The sequence below is a fragment of the Aspergillus japonicus genome (genome assembly GCF_003184785.1).
Source record: "Aspergillus japonicus CBS 114.51 unplaced genomic scaffold BO86scaffold_2, whole genome shotgun sequence".
Classification (NCBI taxonomy): Eukaryota; Fungi; Ascomycota; class Eurotiomycetes; order Eurotiales; family Aspergillaceae; genus Aspergillus; species Aspergillus japonicus.
The window spans coordinates 1,052,118-1,065,260 of NW_020291639.1; the positions used below are offsets into that span (position 1 = coordinate 1,052,118).

Genomic DNA, 13,143 nt, shown 5'->3' on the forward strand with positions numbered 1-13,143 from the left:
CCCCCCCCCTCCCCCTCTCCCTTCGATGAGATGCATAGAAAGATCTAGATAGTAGGGGGGGAAGGGACTTTCCTCGTTCCTTTCGAGATTGTGGTCTTCATCGCCCATCGGGAGGCCCGATGGTCTTGTCTGATCGGAGGCGATATACCACTTGGATCGGTGACGTGGAGGACGTGTCAAGAGAGGGGGAATGGGAGCTTGATTTATTGTTTTTGGTATGCATTTATGATACTCGTCTCTTTCGGCTTCGTCCAAGCGCCCTAAGCAGGGAGTTGTGCGCAGAAGCTGCCAAATTGGTGATAGACAGTACGAAGTACAGTACGCGATGCTCAACGCAAGGTGGGCAGCAAGGTCTGCAGCGATACTCCGTAGTCTCCCCGCAGATTTACCGGGGAATTGGTTTCGTTTCGGACTTTTGGAGAGCGTAGTTGAGTCGAGGTTAGATTAGTTAGTGGGGTTTTTCTTTTCTCTATCTCCAGCATAGATAATCAAAATCAATCTTTGAGTGTCGTCTGTCTCCTCAATAATACCAATGGGTCCCAAGGGGGAGAAAGATTAGTGGTGGTGGTGGATGCTCTGGCGGCCACTCACAGGCTGCCAAAACAGCAGACCGGCGCGCCTCACTTCGCTGCGGGTGCGACGACGGTCTGGGAGTTCTGGAGCATTGTTATTCTGAAATTGGTTCCTGCTCGTGGGATGGATGTTGCTCGGATCAATGGGTGCCAGACTACTGCAGATTTCGGAGAATAATTGTCAGCTGGAGGATAAAAAAAAGGGAATATCGAACCCCTGGTCCGTGTCATTTGATGCGGTGCCCTGGTGGTGGTGGTAGTGGTAGTGCCGTAGTGGTAATGGTAGTGTAGCAAGTCTAGCAGGATGGAAGCAGCCTGAGGCCAGGCAAGCCCGCTATTCCTGGTCGGGCAGTCCAGTGATCTGCGGGCGGGTGCAGTAAGCTGTTAACTACTCCGTACACTATACCGTGACCTACCACCACGCTACTAAGTACAGTAGGTACATGTACACTGGTACAGTACAACCAGGCTAGTCCTGCTGACTTGGCCGGTGGGGATTCGCATTCAAACGGATCTTCCTCTTCTCTCCCCTTCTTTCGCAGCTGCCACAACAACCGCCTCCCCTGAGGTGTTGGCCGTGCCTCTATCAGGTACCAGAGCACTGTGCAATGTGGCCTTCACTCATTGTCTCCCAACAGATCCCTCACAGCTGAAATCTCGATGATGATCTCAGATGATGACACTGATGTGTCTGGCTCATGATCGATCGCCCTCTTCAGATGGCGAGATGTACTCCATGTACTGTACGGAGTGCACTGATCAGAGAATGGGCCCGGCCATATCGCACCCACCCACTTCACCCCCCAGTTACAACTTACAGTACACACAAAATCCCCATCCCATGTCGCCTCGGATTGACATGGGGCCCGGTCTCTAAAGACCCCCTCTCCACACAAAGAAATGCATCCAATCTACTGCCCTGTCCACGCAATTGTTGGGCAGGAATTCACCACTGCTCCCATACGCGCTAATGCTAATGCCAGTACGAAAGTCGATATTGGCAGTGGTCGCAGTCAATCAATTTCCGAGTAACCAGAGTCATTCAGGTCTTCAGCTATTCTTCGCCCGCGATTGCTTGCCTGCAACGACTGTATGCCGTCTTTATTGGCTGGTCATATCACTTAACCTGGCATCACTCCGTGTTCACCCTGCATCCTGAATTAAGCTGCCGGTTTGACCCTATGCTTTTCTTTTTCCTTCTCCGCACGGAGAAACTCCCTTCCAACTGCATCAACTTGCAGCTCTACCTTAATGATCGACCTCAAATGATCATCAATCAAGAGGGTGAGAGAGTGAAGACGAGGCAAAGAGAAACAAGGAAAACTGAAAGGTAAAGAGTTAATCAGGCCCGGGAACAACAGCAATCAGAGGGTCCCGATGGAGCTGTGGCACCATCCCCACCACGCTAAGGACTCTCTCCTCTCAACGAAGCACCACCCATCTCCCATCTCCCGATTGTCCAGCCTGCATTCTATCCGGACTGCACGGCGCACCCACTCCCCGCCACCACTACTGCGAGCTTTGCAGATGGCAGCCCTCCGGCTTCCCCCTGCCCCAGTGATGCTTCCGGAAAAAGACCCTCTGTCGATGTCCGTCCGCCAGGGCCATTGGGCCCGTGAGACGTGGCCCAATCAGAAGAGATGCCGTTGGGCAGTTCGTTCATGACGTCCCCAGTCCCAAGCCCGAAAGTAATGCTCAACAATGTTCTATACCACCGGGAAGTGGATTCGCTACGATACGTTGCCTCGCATTGAATCCAGAATGGAGCCTTCATCTCGTTGGCGTACCGGTACATTCGGGCCTTTGTCGCTTTGGTCACTCAACTCGCCCTTTCCAGGCCTTCCTTCTAACCTAATTCCAATAGGGCTTGCTTTTGAGCCTTTGACCTGACATTTTACATATTCCCCCCCCTCCGTTTCACATCCTGTGCTTCTTGCATTGCCCCTATTTTTGGTGCTTCGTTCATTCGTCTCGTTCCCCTTGTCAATTTCCGCCCTATCTAGAACCCGACGGGAGTATGTCATAGTTCTTCAATGAAAATTTATACCCCCTTCTCCCTCCCTCACCAAGTCAGCTGAAGTCTAACATAGCTCAGTAACACTCGCCAGTGATCCGATGCAATGGGTAAGAAGAAGAATACCAACAACAAAAAGAAGAACAACAACAACAACAAGAACCGACTACCGATAAACGACAATCCAATTTCCAACGAGCAAGCTCCCCTGGTTGAACCCGCCCCGGAGACGGTGGCCGAAGTGATTGAGAATGGAGCAACCACCGATCCAGTATGCTGAGCTTCCCAAGTTTGAGTACCATCAGACACTCGAGCGTCATTACCAGACCTTCGACCGTCAAACCATGCAATTTCATTATTATTCTGTTGCTGCTACCTCGTCCGATGATGGTCTGACCCCGGCTAAGGACCAGGAGAACAACAAACCCATCGAAGGCCAACCTGCCGACAGTGCCCCCCAGGAAGAAGGATCTGATAGCACCTCTACTGATGGTTCATCGTCGCCCGATTCTGGAGGTATGTATTGACCTACCTTTTGCTTCATCCTCTCCCTCGTGTCCCAACAACTGCTTTCTTGATCACAGTATCTTGTCTTCCTTACTAAGTATCTATATAGAAACGTCTGGGACAAGCACACCACCTTCTGAGCCTGCTGAACTCGCTGCTGATGCTGTCGACAACACCGATGCGGCACCCAAAGAGGATAGCGAGACGCCTTCCCCCGCGCCAGATGCACCCGCAACGGACGCGGACGATAGCACACCAGGAGGTGAAGACGCCACACCAGCCGAGGACGCACCCAAAGACGTAGAGCCAGAGCCCGCAGCTCCCGACGCAGCCGACAGTTCACCAGCACCCGCGGAGGAGACTACTGAACCTACCCCCAGCACTGGTACGCCTAAAAAGAAGATCAGTTCACTAAGTCAGCTAATCTTACACTTAGAGGAAGACTTTCCGGCCTGCGACCCCTCTGCCGAAGAAGACCAAGTCGAAGCCGAAAAGCAGGCGGTTGAAGCTACCACGGCGGAAGAGGAGACACCAGCAGTCGGTACAGAACACCTCATTGATATGAACATTGACATTGTTGACTTCGACGCGACAACTGACCCCTGTATAGACGGCCCATCGACAGAAGAGGTCCCATCCGATACGAATGCTGATAGTCCCAGTGGCGACAATGCAGGTGTGAACGACACCAGTGATGCAACTAATGACACCGCAGCTACAGAAGCCGAACCGGAGGAGGAACCGAAGGAGGCCGAGGCTCAGCCTGAAGCTCCTGCTGACGTAGTAGAGGCACCAGCTGCCCCTGCTGCAGCAGCAGGAGACGGGGAAGCGCCTGCGGCTGACAGTGCCGAGCCTTCAACCACGGAGGCCGATACAGTGGAGGCTGCGGAGGAAGCAAAGGCCGAGCCCGTCAAGGAAGAAGCGCCAGAGGCTGCAGAGCAGGCAGGGGAGGAAACGCCAACAGAGACAACAGAGGATGTCACAGCAGACGCAGCTGCCGCCGAGCCTGAGGGAGAAGCTACAAAGGCAGAGGAATCTGCACCAGCTGAAGCGGCCGAAGAAGCAGGCCCTACTCCAGAACCAACTGAGTCGCCTGCAGCAATCGAAGAACCCGCGGCAGAGGCAGAGGCAGACCCGAGGACCCCAGCTCCCACCGATGCGCCCGAAAAAGCTGTTGAGGAAAAGGGCGCAGGCGAAGAAAATGCCGAGCCACCTGCCACAGAGACCGCGGCTGATGAGCCTGCTGCTGATGCAACAAACGATGCTCAGGATGAAGCACCAGCTACCCCCGAAGAAACCCCCGAAGTGACGGAACCGGCAGTCGACGAGACATCAAGCCAAGAAACGGCAGTCGAAGAATCAACGGACGAAAAGCCGGCCGAGGAAGCACCCGCGGAGGCAGAGGCGGCGGCTGAAGCTGCGCCCCCGGAAGTTCCTGCAGAGGAAGCTGCGTCGAAAGAGGAGCCTGCTGTCGAGGAGCCTACAACAGCCGATGGTGTGGCTGCCGAAGAAACAGCGCCCGCCGAAGGTAAGGCTATTGTGGAAGAATCTGCTCTAGCTGAAGAGCCCGCTGCTGAGTCTCCTGCTGCTGAAGAAGCTCCTGCTCCTGAAGAGGCTCCTGCTCCTGAAGAGGCTCCTGCTCCTGAAGAGGCTCCTGCTCCTGAAGAGGCTCCTGCTCCTGAAGAAGCTCCCACCGTCGAGGAACCGGCTGTTGCTGAAGAAACTCTTGTCAAAGAAGCTGTCGCTAAGGAGGTTGCCACCGAAGAACCAGCCGCCGAGGAAGCCCCTGCTGCTGATGAAACGGCCGCTGAAGAAGCTCCCGCCATGGAGGAAGCCCCTGCTGCTGAGGAAGCTCCTGCTGCTGAGGAAGCCCCTGCTGCTGAGGAAGCTCCTGCTGCTGAGGAAGCTCCTGCTGAGGAGGAGGCCCCTGCTGCTGAGGAACCAGCTGCTGAAGAAGCTCCCGCCACTGAAGAAGCCCCTGCTGCTGAGGAACCGCCTGCTGCTGAGGATGTCGCCAAGGAGATTGTCGCTGAAGAGCCTACTGCTGCTGAAGCTCCCGTTGTTGAGGAAGCTCCTGCCGCTGAAGAAGCCCCCGCCGCTGAAGAAGCCCCTGCTGCTGAGGAGCTCGCACCGGAAGAATCTACACCTGCGGATGAACCAATCGTCGCTGAAGAAGTCGTCGCCGAAGAGGTCGAGGCTGAAGAGGTCGAGGCTGAAGAGGTCGAGGCTGAAGAGGTCGAGGCTGAAGAGGTCGAGGCTGAAGAGGTCGAGGCTGAAGAGGTCGTCGTTGAGGAAGTTGTCGAAGAGGCCGTTATCGAGGAAGCTACTGAAGAGCCTGCAGCAGAACCTATTACTGCGGAACCTGCAGCTAGCGAAGAGCCTGCTCTAGAGAGATCTATTCCCGCTGACGAGCCCGCCGCTCCCGAGGAACCTGCTCTCGAAGACGTTACTCCCGCTGAAGAGCATGTTGAAGAGCCTGCCGCTGTAGAGGAGCCTGTTATTGTCGAAGTCAGTCCAGCAGAAAATGCACCTGAAGAGCCAGCGCCTGCAGAAGATCCTGCTCCAGAGGAACCTGCTCCTGCCTCTGAGCCAGCGGCTGAAGAAGTTGCGCCTGTCGAAGAGCCTGCACCAGAAGAGGCTGCTGCGCCCGCGGAAGAGCATGCACCTGCGCCCGCTGAAGAATCTGCCCATATCGAAGAACGTGCTCCTGCGGAACCTGATCTGCTCGAACGTTCTCCCTCTGAGCCTGAGCTTCTTGAGCGTTCTCCAGCCGAAGTACCTACTGGTGTCGAGGAGCCTGCTGCATACGAGCCTACTCCAGAAGAACCAAGTATCGACAGAGGGGTTCCCGAAGAGGCCCTGGCTACGGATGTCTCGGAGGATGTTGACTCTGCCGAGCATGATGACGATGCCTTGGCTGCAGCCGGTGCGGCAGCGGCAGGGGCAGGGTTGGCAGCAACAGCCGCCCACAGTTCGCGAAGAAAGAAGAAGAGGTCTCCTGATCTGGAGCGGGATCGAGACCGTTCCAAGAGCTCTTCCGAAGGACATCGATCAATGCAGCGGCAGAACAGTCAACGCGGTAGCGGTCTTACTGGCCGATGGGCGGAATCCATGAAGGAGGCCCGGCGACAGCATGAAGAGAAGGCCAAACAAAAGGCAACCTTGGCCGAGAAGGCCGAGAAGGCCGAAAAAGAGCGCCGTGCCCACGAACGCGAGCGTGCAAGACGCGCTGAACGAGAACGGGCTGAACGGCCAGAGAGATCTGAGCGCGTTGAACGGCATGAACGGCATGAGCGAACTGTACGTACCGAGCGACCTGAACGGGCGGAACGGGCCGAGAGGGAGAGGGTTGAGCGAGTTGAACGAGCTGAAAGGGCTGAGAGAGCGGAACGAGCACAGCGACTGGAAGAAGCGGAACGCGAACGGGCTCTGAGGGCTGAGAGAGTCGAGCGTCACGAGCGGTCTGAGCGATCAGAAAGAATGGAGCGTCGTCTGAGCGAGCAAGACAGCAGCTCAAGCCGACCGCGACACCGCAGCTCAAACCACTCGGGGAGCTACGAGGGTGATCGCAAGAGCAGCTCCTCCTCGTCTCGCGTCATCCCAGAATCCACGACCACGAAGCCTCGCTTCTTCCTCAAGTACATGGCCGATGGCTCTGACAACCGACCGCCCCTGATGGTCAACGCTGCCAAAGCGACCGCCAATGTCTACGACCGCTCGCGACGCCCCTCGACCACCCATTCCCACAGCCATCGTTCCTCGCAGGAAGGCAAGAGCACGAGTGAGCGCTCCACCGAGTCCTCCCGCCGCGACGACGAAGGGGACCGTGCTCGCCGCCGGGCTCGCAAGTTGGCCGAACAGGCCGAGGCGGCGGCGGCGGCACCGCCAGCGAAGGAAGAACCCGAGCGGCGTCATCATCGCGGCGAGCAGCGCGATAGCACCGAGTCATCTCGCCATCGCCATCACAGACATCGCCGGGATCCCACGCCACCCCCGAGCGGCGCTTCGAAGATGAAAGGCTTCTTCAAAGCCGCCATTGCTGCACACTGAGTGCATCGCTCTCTGCCCCGACCCCGTTGAGTTCACATTTCACCACCACCACCACCATCATCATCATCACCAATCTCTTTGACATGTTTGACCGATTGCATCTATACATTACTTTCTTGTAACTTCCCCCCACATCTTTGATTGTTTTATTCTGGGATTCGTACATTTTGAGCATGCATTTATTGGTACAGCATTTGGGACGCGGGGCATTGTTGCTTGTTTTGGTTGACTGTTTTCATCCTCATGTCTCTTGTATGAGCGCCCCCCCCCTTTCGGGTTTCATTTTATTCCGATTGTATCTCGATACTTCTACTTTCCGTTCCTCATCTTCTTGTAAAGGCGGGTTATCTTGTAAATGTGTTTCCTCCCTACCAAAAAGCAGCATTTATTCTTTGGGATCATTTCAATATTCATTGAGAGTCGTAAAAACTGTAGTTATAGATTGACAGTGATACACATTGAAGCCCCGGATGTACATACGCGACTACAAGATCGGAATCGCCAGCCCATCGCCTCTGAGATCACTTCCACCACTGTAGATCAGCTTCCCTTCATCATAGTGGCACCGAATGATCTGGCCCCGCCCGAACATGCCCCTCTTCCAGCCGGCCAAGACCTTGACCTCGTGGCCCAGACGCCGCAGGCCCTCGATGGCCTCCTCGGCGATGCCCTCCTCGACGTAAACGGTGCGGTCCACGCTCTTGCCGGGGATGGGCTCGCCCGCGCCGATACAGATGCGCGGCGAGTCCAGCGCCGCCTGGGGGTGGTACCCGAAGGCGAGCATGTTGAGCAGCACCTGCACGTGGCCCTGCGGCTGCATGAAGCCGCCCATCACGCCGTACACGGAATGCAGCGATCCGTCGGCGACGTTCGTGACCATGGCCGGGATGATGGTGTGGTAGGACCGCTTGCGGGGGGCCAGGGCGTTCGGGTGGTCGGGGTTCAGCGAGAAGTTGGCCCCGCGGTTCTGCAGCGTGAACCCGCAGCCCTCGGGGATGATGCAGGTGCCGAAGCCGCCGTAGTTGCTGTTGATGAAGGAGATGCCGTTGCCCGCGCTATCGGTGACGGAGAAGTAGACCGTGTCGCAGTGGTTGTGGGCCGGGCTGCCGTGGTCGATGATGTCGGAGGCCCGCTCCGGGTTGAACAGTTTGGCCCGCTCGGCGAGATAGCCCTGGGAGATGAGGTCCTGAGACGGGATCTTGTTGGTGTCCGGGTCGGTGACCCACCAGGAGGCGTCGGCGAAGGCGATCCGCAGGGATTCGATGATTGCATGGAGGTACTCGGCGGAGTTGTGTTGGGCTTCGCTGAAGATGGGGATCTTGCCGGTACGCTCGAGCTCCTCGAGGATGCCCAGCGCCATGAGAGCGACTATGCCCTGGCCGTTCGGTGGGTGCTCCCAGATCTCGACGCCCTCGTTGGTCTCGTCGGTGGTGCCGTCAGTCTGCTTGGAGACGATACCCTGTCCCGTGAATTTGAGCGAGATGGCCTCCGTCTCTTGGCTTCCAACCTCGGCGTGGTACTTCAGGTCGTCTAGCGTCATGTAACCTCCCAGGTCCTGGACGACTTTGACGATCTCTTCGGCAACGCGGCCCTCGTAGAAGCCTTTCTTGCCGTGGGCGGCTAGGGAGCGGAAAGTTTGTGCGAGGGTTGGGTTGCGCAAGATTTCACCGGGCAAAGGGCTACGACAGCCGTCTTTAGCTGTGGGGTCGGCTTTGAGCATCTCTCGAAAGTTGGGAGAGGCAGCGCGGATCAAGTGCTCGCTTTCATGCCACTATTTAGTACGGTTAGTCCCATCAGTGCTCAAACAGAGAGCGGGTTTGAAAACGTATTTCAGAAAGTCTCTCGAAGCTGTAACTGCCAAATATGGGGTGACTTACGAAGTACGAGGCCAATTCAGACACAGGGAATCCCTCTTCGCCCAATTCAATTGCGGGACGCAAAACATCCTCCAAAGTCAAGTTCCCACTACCGAATTTCTCGAATGTGTCCACCCATCCTGCTGCAGCTCCAGGAGTTGTGGCTGCAAGGACACTATCCATGGGGATTTTTCCCGATTCGCCGGGACCTAGTTTGAGATCCTCTCGCACCTTTTCCAACGTTGCGCTGCCCGGGTATCTGCCGGAGCCGTTGATGGAATGCACCTTCTTTGTCTTGGCATCGTAGTAGAGGCAGAACATGTCCCCTCCGATGCCAGTGGAAGAGGGTTCAGTTATGTTCAATGCAGCGGCTATGATCAATTTGTGTTAGTGTTCGATTGAAGATAGAGTCGTTAGCATCGATGTAACTGACCTACGGCAATTGCGGCGTCCTGCCTAGAGGGTTAGCAGGGGCATGTCTGTTAGAGTTTGCGATGACGAAGACATACAGCAGCGTTGCCGCCATTACTGAGGATTTTCTGACCTGCAGCTGCCGCTAGAGGTTGCGTGCAAGTCACGATGCCCTTGGTACTATGCACGGTACTTCGTCGACTGGCAAAGGGAGCAAAGTCGGCATTGAGACGAGAATAGATGGCTTTAGAATTGAGTGGCATTGTTGAGGCGGGGGATCGTTGATTCAATTGAGAGAGCGGGGGCAGGGAAAGGAAGGGCGGCAGTCGGCTTTGGAGAGGCAGGCGAGGGAACCAAGCGAAGTTATACGGAGGAAAGGAAGAATGGAGAAGCTAGCGGAATCGATATGACTCCAATCTTGGTTGAAGGGCTATTGGTAGATAGGCCCGGCCGAGGATAAGAAGAGGGCGCGACGACGATAACTAAAGTTACCCCACTGAGTGAGGGGGAATCTCCAAATGTTGAAACTTGGCGGAGGGCGATGGCGTTATCTTATCGGAGGACATCCTGGCTAGTTAGAGTTGGAGTATAGCTGGGAGTGGGAGAGTGACTTGCAACAGCCATGACTCTTCTAGAAGCTCGGAGTATAGAATGCAATGGTGCAGTAGTATAGTGGTGGAAAGGTGGAACTATGAGTATCAGTCACAGTCTCTCTGTTGTACAATATTTGATATATTTGTCTTGTCTGCAAACAACTGTAGACCACGTGATTTATGCCGCATGACCTTCCCGAATGGGGGGTCAGTCGGTCGGGGAGGCAGCGATGGAGGGAGGGAGAGAGAAAGAGATAAGATGGAAAGTGCCAGGAGGATCTGATATGATCGCATCCAATTTCATCTCCGTTGCTCTGCCCTGCTCTCCACCCTCTTCTCTCTTCTCCTTAAGACGTTTCATAAAAGGATAAACCCTTCCTCTTCCCCACCGACACTCACTCTCTTTGGGATTGGCATCCCCATCAGACCCAGAAAAGGACCGCCACGGCTTCTGGATCGCCGAGACGAACCACTTCTACTACTACTCATTGCCCAGCTCGTGCTGGCCCCGCGCCGAAGAACGGAGCTGGATCTTTCCCAGCCGTGTCATTCCACTCCCAACATTTATGGATTCCAGGGAATCCCCTTTCATCTATAACTAAATTGCTCTGCCTTTGCCAGACTCGAAGAGTCTACGTATGCCTAGCTAACCGGCTGCTCACTGTGCGAATTCTTGCCCGGTGAATAACAGAGCTTGGGCCGTGTGGATACCCCCGCCTCCTCAACCATCCGTACTTCTACCGTCATTGTCACAATGGTGGTCTTCGTTGACTACGATCACGACGCGTTCAACAGGCACACTTTCCCTGGCGTCCCCGCCCCACACCTGCATCATTGCTTAGAACCTCAGAAGCCAATCTTGTCCAAGTTACTGGCAGTCGGTTCGGATCCATCGACGAACGTGCCTGCTGCTCACGATCAGTCCGCCGATCCGTCAACGAATCCTACAGTCCACCATGAAGATCAACAGCATGCCCTCAACCGGAACGCTTTTTCGGCCGCTCTAAGCTGCTATCCGTATGGAATACTCTTGGGCCAGGCTACTCGAGTGTCTGGTTCCTGATGTTGTGCTGACTCACCATCCAGGATCATAAAGGAAATTGCTCGAGCAGTCGACCTGAACACCTTGCATGCCCTCTCCCAGACCTGCCGCCAGTTCCACGCAAATCTGGCCCCATACCGCTCGCAGCTGATTAAGCAGACCTTGCGCTGCGAGAATGAGTACATCGAGACCGTATCGGACATGCTTGACAGCGGAGCAGCAATTCCCAACAGCGTCAAGTCTGTGCTGCAACTATTGAGTCAGAACGCAAGAGCATCGGGCCGAATAACCACTGGCAAGGTTGCTAAATGCGCTAGAGATATGGTTGCTGAGTGTCGTCGATGCTCGAAAGTGGTGTGCCGGGTATGCTTAGGCCTCCCCGGCTTCAACTCGAACATTGACGGACTAACGTTGGCTCACTGCAGAACTGCACCATCAAGCCTCCCTCAAGCAGCATGTATAGGAACCGCATTCGCCGTCTCTGCACGACCTGCCAGACAGCCCCGTTGACTGACTTAATTGATCCATTGCCCTCTTCGTCTCAGTCTGCAATGGCCCACGAATCATCAGCACCAACCGCAACGTCAACGGCCATTGCTTTTCAACGCACCCCATGCAATTGCTATGAGGCGATCTGGCTCTGTCATCAATGCGGTCACTGCGTCCGCAGCAATGACACCACCTACCGTCGCGTCTGGACCTGGCGCACACGTTACAGCACCTATCTTGGCGGCTTAGGCACGGGAATCGGCGAGGGCTGTCAGGGCGTCAAGTGCGGCCGAGGGGAACAATGTCTTGCAGCCAAAGAGATTGAACTCGAGGTTGAATGCGAAGCGGACGAGGCGTCCGGGGGTAGCTCGCCGGATTACAGTCACTACTATGAGCATCGGAATCATGCGCATAGTCCTCCCAGACATACAACCATCGAGAGCTGGGATCATCGTGACGGGGACGAACCGGGGTATTTCCGGCAGGAGATTATCGGGATTGGAGGCAGGGTGAAGCAGAAGGCGAAGAAGAGAATTGTAGTAGGCGCTTGTGTGGCGGAGCATGAAGATGAGAGGGAAACGGGAGAGTATCTCACTAGGGAGGAGAAAGGAGAACATCGTAGTTGGTGCGGCTGGTGTTGGAGAGTCATCCCTGCGAAGGGGGAGGTTCAATAGCCCTAAAGTCCGGAGTAGCGGGGGAACGGATAATTGTTAATTCAGGTAGTACAGTAGGTAGATCGAGTTGGAATACCACTTCCCAGGTGTAGCACACATGTGTCTGCCGCTTGAACTCCAGTGATTCGGTCTGTCTCTGTCACACAAATGCTAATCAACGAGCCAAGCCCTTACTACATGTGCTGCATGCTTTACACCAAAGCTCCCGCGTCCTCGTGACAAGTCTAGCTCTCCCTCACTGACCCTCTACACTAATGATGCCTGGGTCAAAGATAGACAGAGAAGCAGTTGTCAATCACTCTCTTCCAGGAGAAATCTACTATCCTACTAAATAGGATATGGTGACCATTCTCCCAAGCCTGCACAGCCAACCACAGCGTCGGCTGCAAATTGAGCCAACCCAGGGCATAATGCCACAGCCCAGTCACAAACCCCCTCCCCAGAAGGGACTACACGATCTATCAACTTTCGCGCATCGACGAACAATGATGCAACTCGGCGCATACTCCTTACCAAGAATCTCGTTCTACTTTCTATAGGCAAGCCGTTCTGAAGAAAGATCATGATGAAATATGTATGTACGATTCCAGATAGGAAAGTCTATAGCTAGATATACACAGTGTTTGTACAGATCGGGAAACAGAAGTTGTTCGATGAACAACTTAACCGTGAAGCAGAATCCAAAGCAGACAAAAATGCATGTACCAAAAATGGGCCTGTTCAGGCCCCCGAGACCAAACCAATTTCCGAGGAGGAACGTCGAACACCGCCGCGCATGTGAACTTGATATAGCATAATTCAATAAGGCATCAGAGAGAAAACATCGGTCGACATAGGAAATAAATCGGGAAATCAATTGCGGATGACCAAAAAAAAAGGTTCCTTGCACAAAAATGGGTATATCGAGAAGTGGTAAGTAAATAAGAAAAGAAAAA

General features: G+C 54.9%; 3 protein-coding genes across 3 annotated transcripts; 2 read left to right on the forward strand and 1 right to left on the reverse strand.

Annotated features, from left to right (window-relative positions):
• Positions 1-2,692: 2,692 nt before the first annotated feature.
• On the forward strand, positions 2,693-7,143 carry BO86DRAFT_394880 (PE repeat family protein; the record flags this gene model as incomplete). The annotated part of the gene is made up of 4 exons (XM_025673260.1): positions 2,693-2,857; positions 2,913-3,102; positions 3,203-3,478; positions 3,530-7,143. The coding sequence occupies 4 exons, from the start codon at positions 2,693-2,695 to the stop codon at positions 7,141-7,143; spliced, it is 4,245 nt and encodes a 1,414-aa protein (XP_025532993.1).
• A 484-nt stretch (positions 7,144-7,627) lies between these two features.
• On the reverse strand, positions 7,628-9,673 carry BO86DRAFT_301781 (gamma-glutamyltransferase family protein; the record flags this gene model as incomplete). The annotated part of the gene is made up of 4 exons (XM_025667511.1): positions 7,628-8,914; positions 9,021-9,370; positions 9,433-9,451; positions 9,509-9,673. The coding sequence occupies 4 exons, from the start codon at positions 9,671-9,673 to the stop codon at positions 7,628-7,630; spliced, it is 1,821 nt and encodes a 606-aa protein (XP_025532994.1).
• Positions 9,674-10,757: 1,084 nt separating this feature from the next.
• On the forward strand, positions 10,758-12,380 carry BO86DRAFT_352374 (uncharacterized protein; the record flags this gene model as incomplete). The annotated part of the gene is made up of 3 exons (XM_025669476.1): positions 10,758-11,020; positions 11,090-11,408; positions 11,471-12,380. The coding sequence occupies 3 exons, from the start codon at positions 10,758-10,760 to the stop codon at positions 12,206-12,208; spliced, it is 1,320 nt and encodes a 439-aa protein (XP_025532995.1). The 3' UTR covers positions 12,209-12,380.
• Positions 12,381-13,143: the final 763 nt, after the last annotated feature.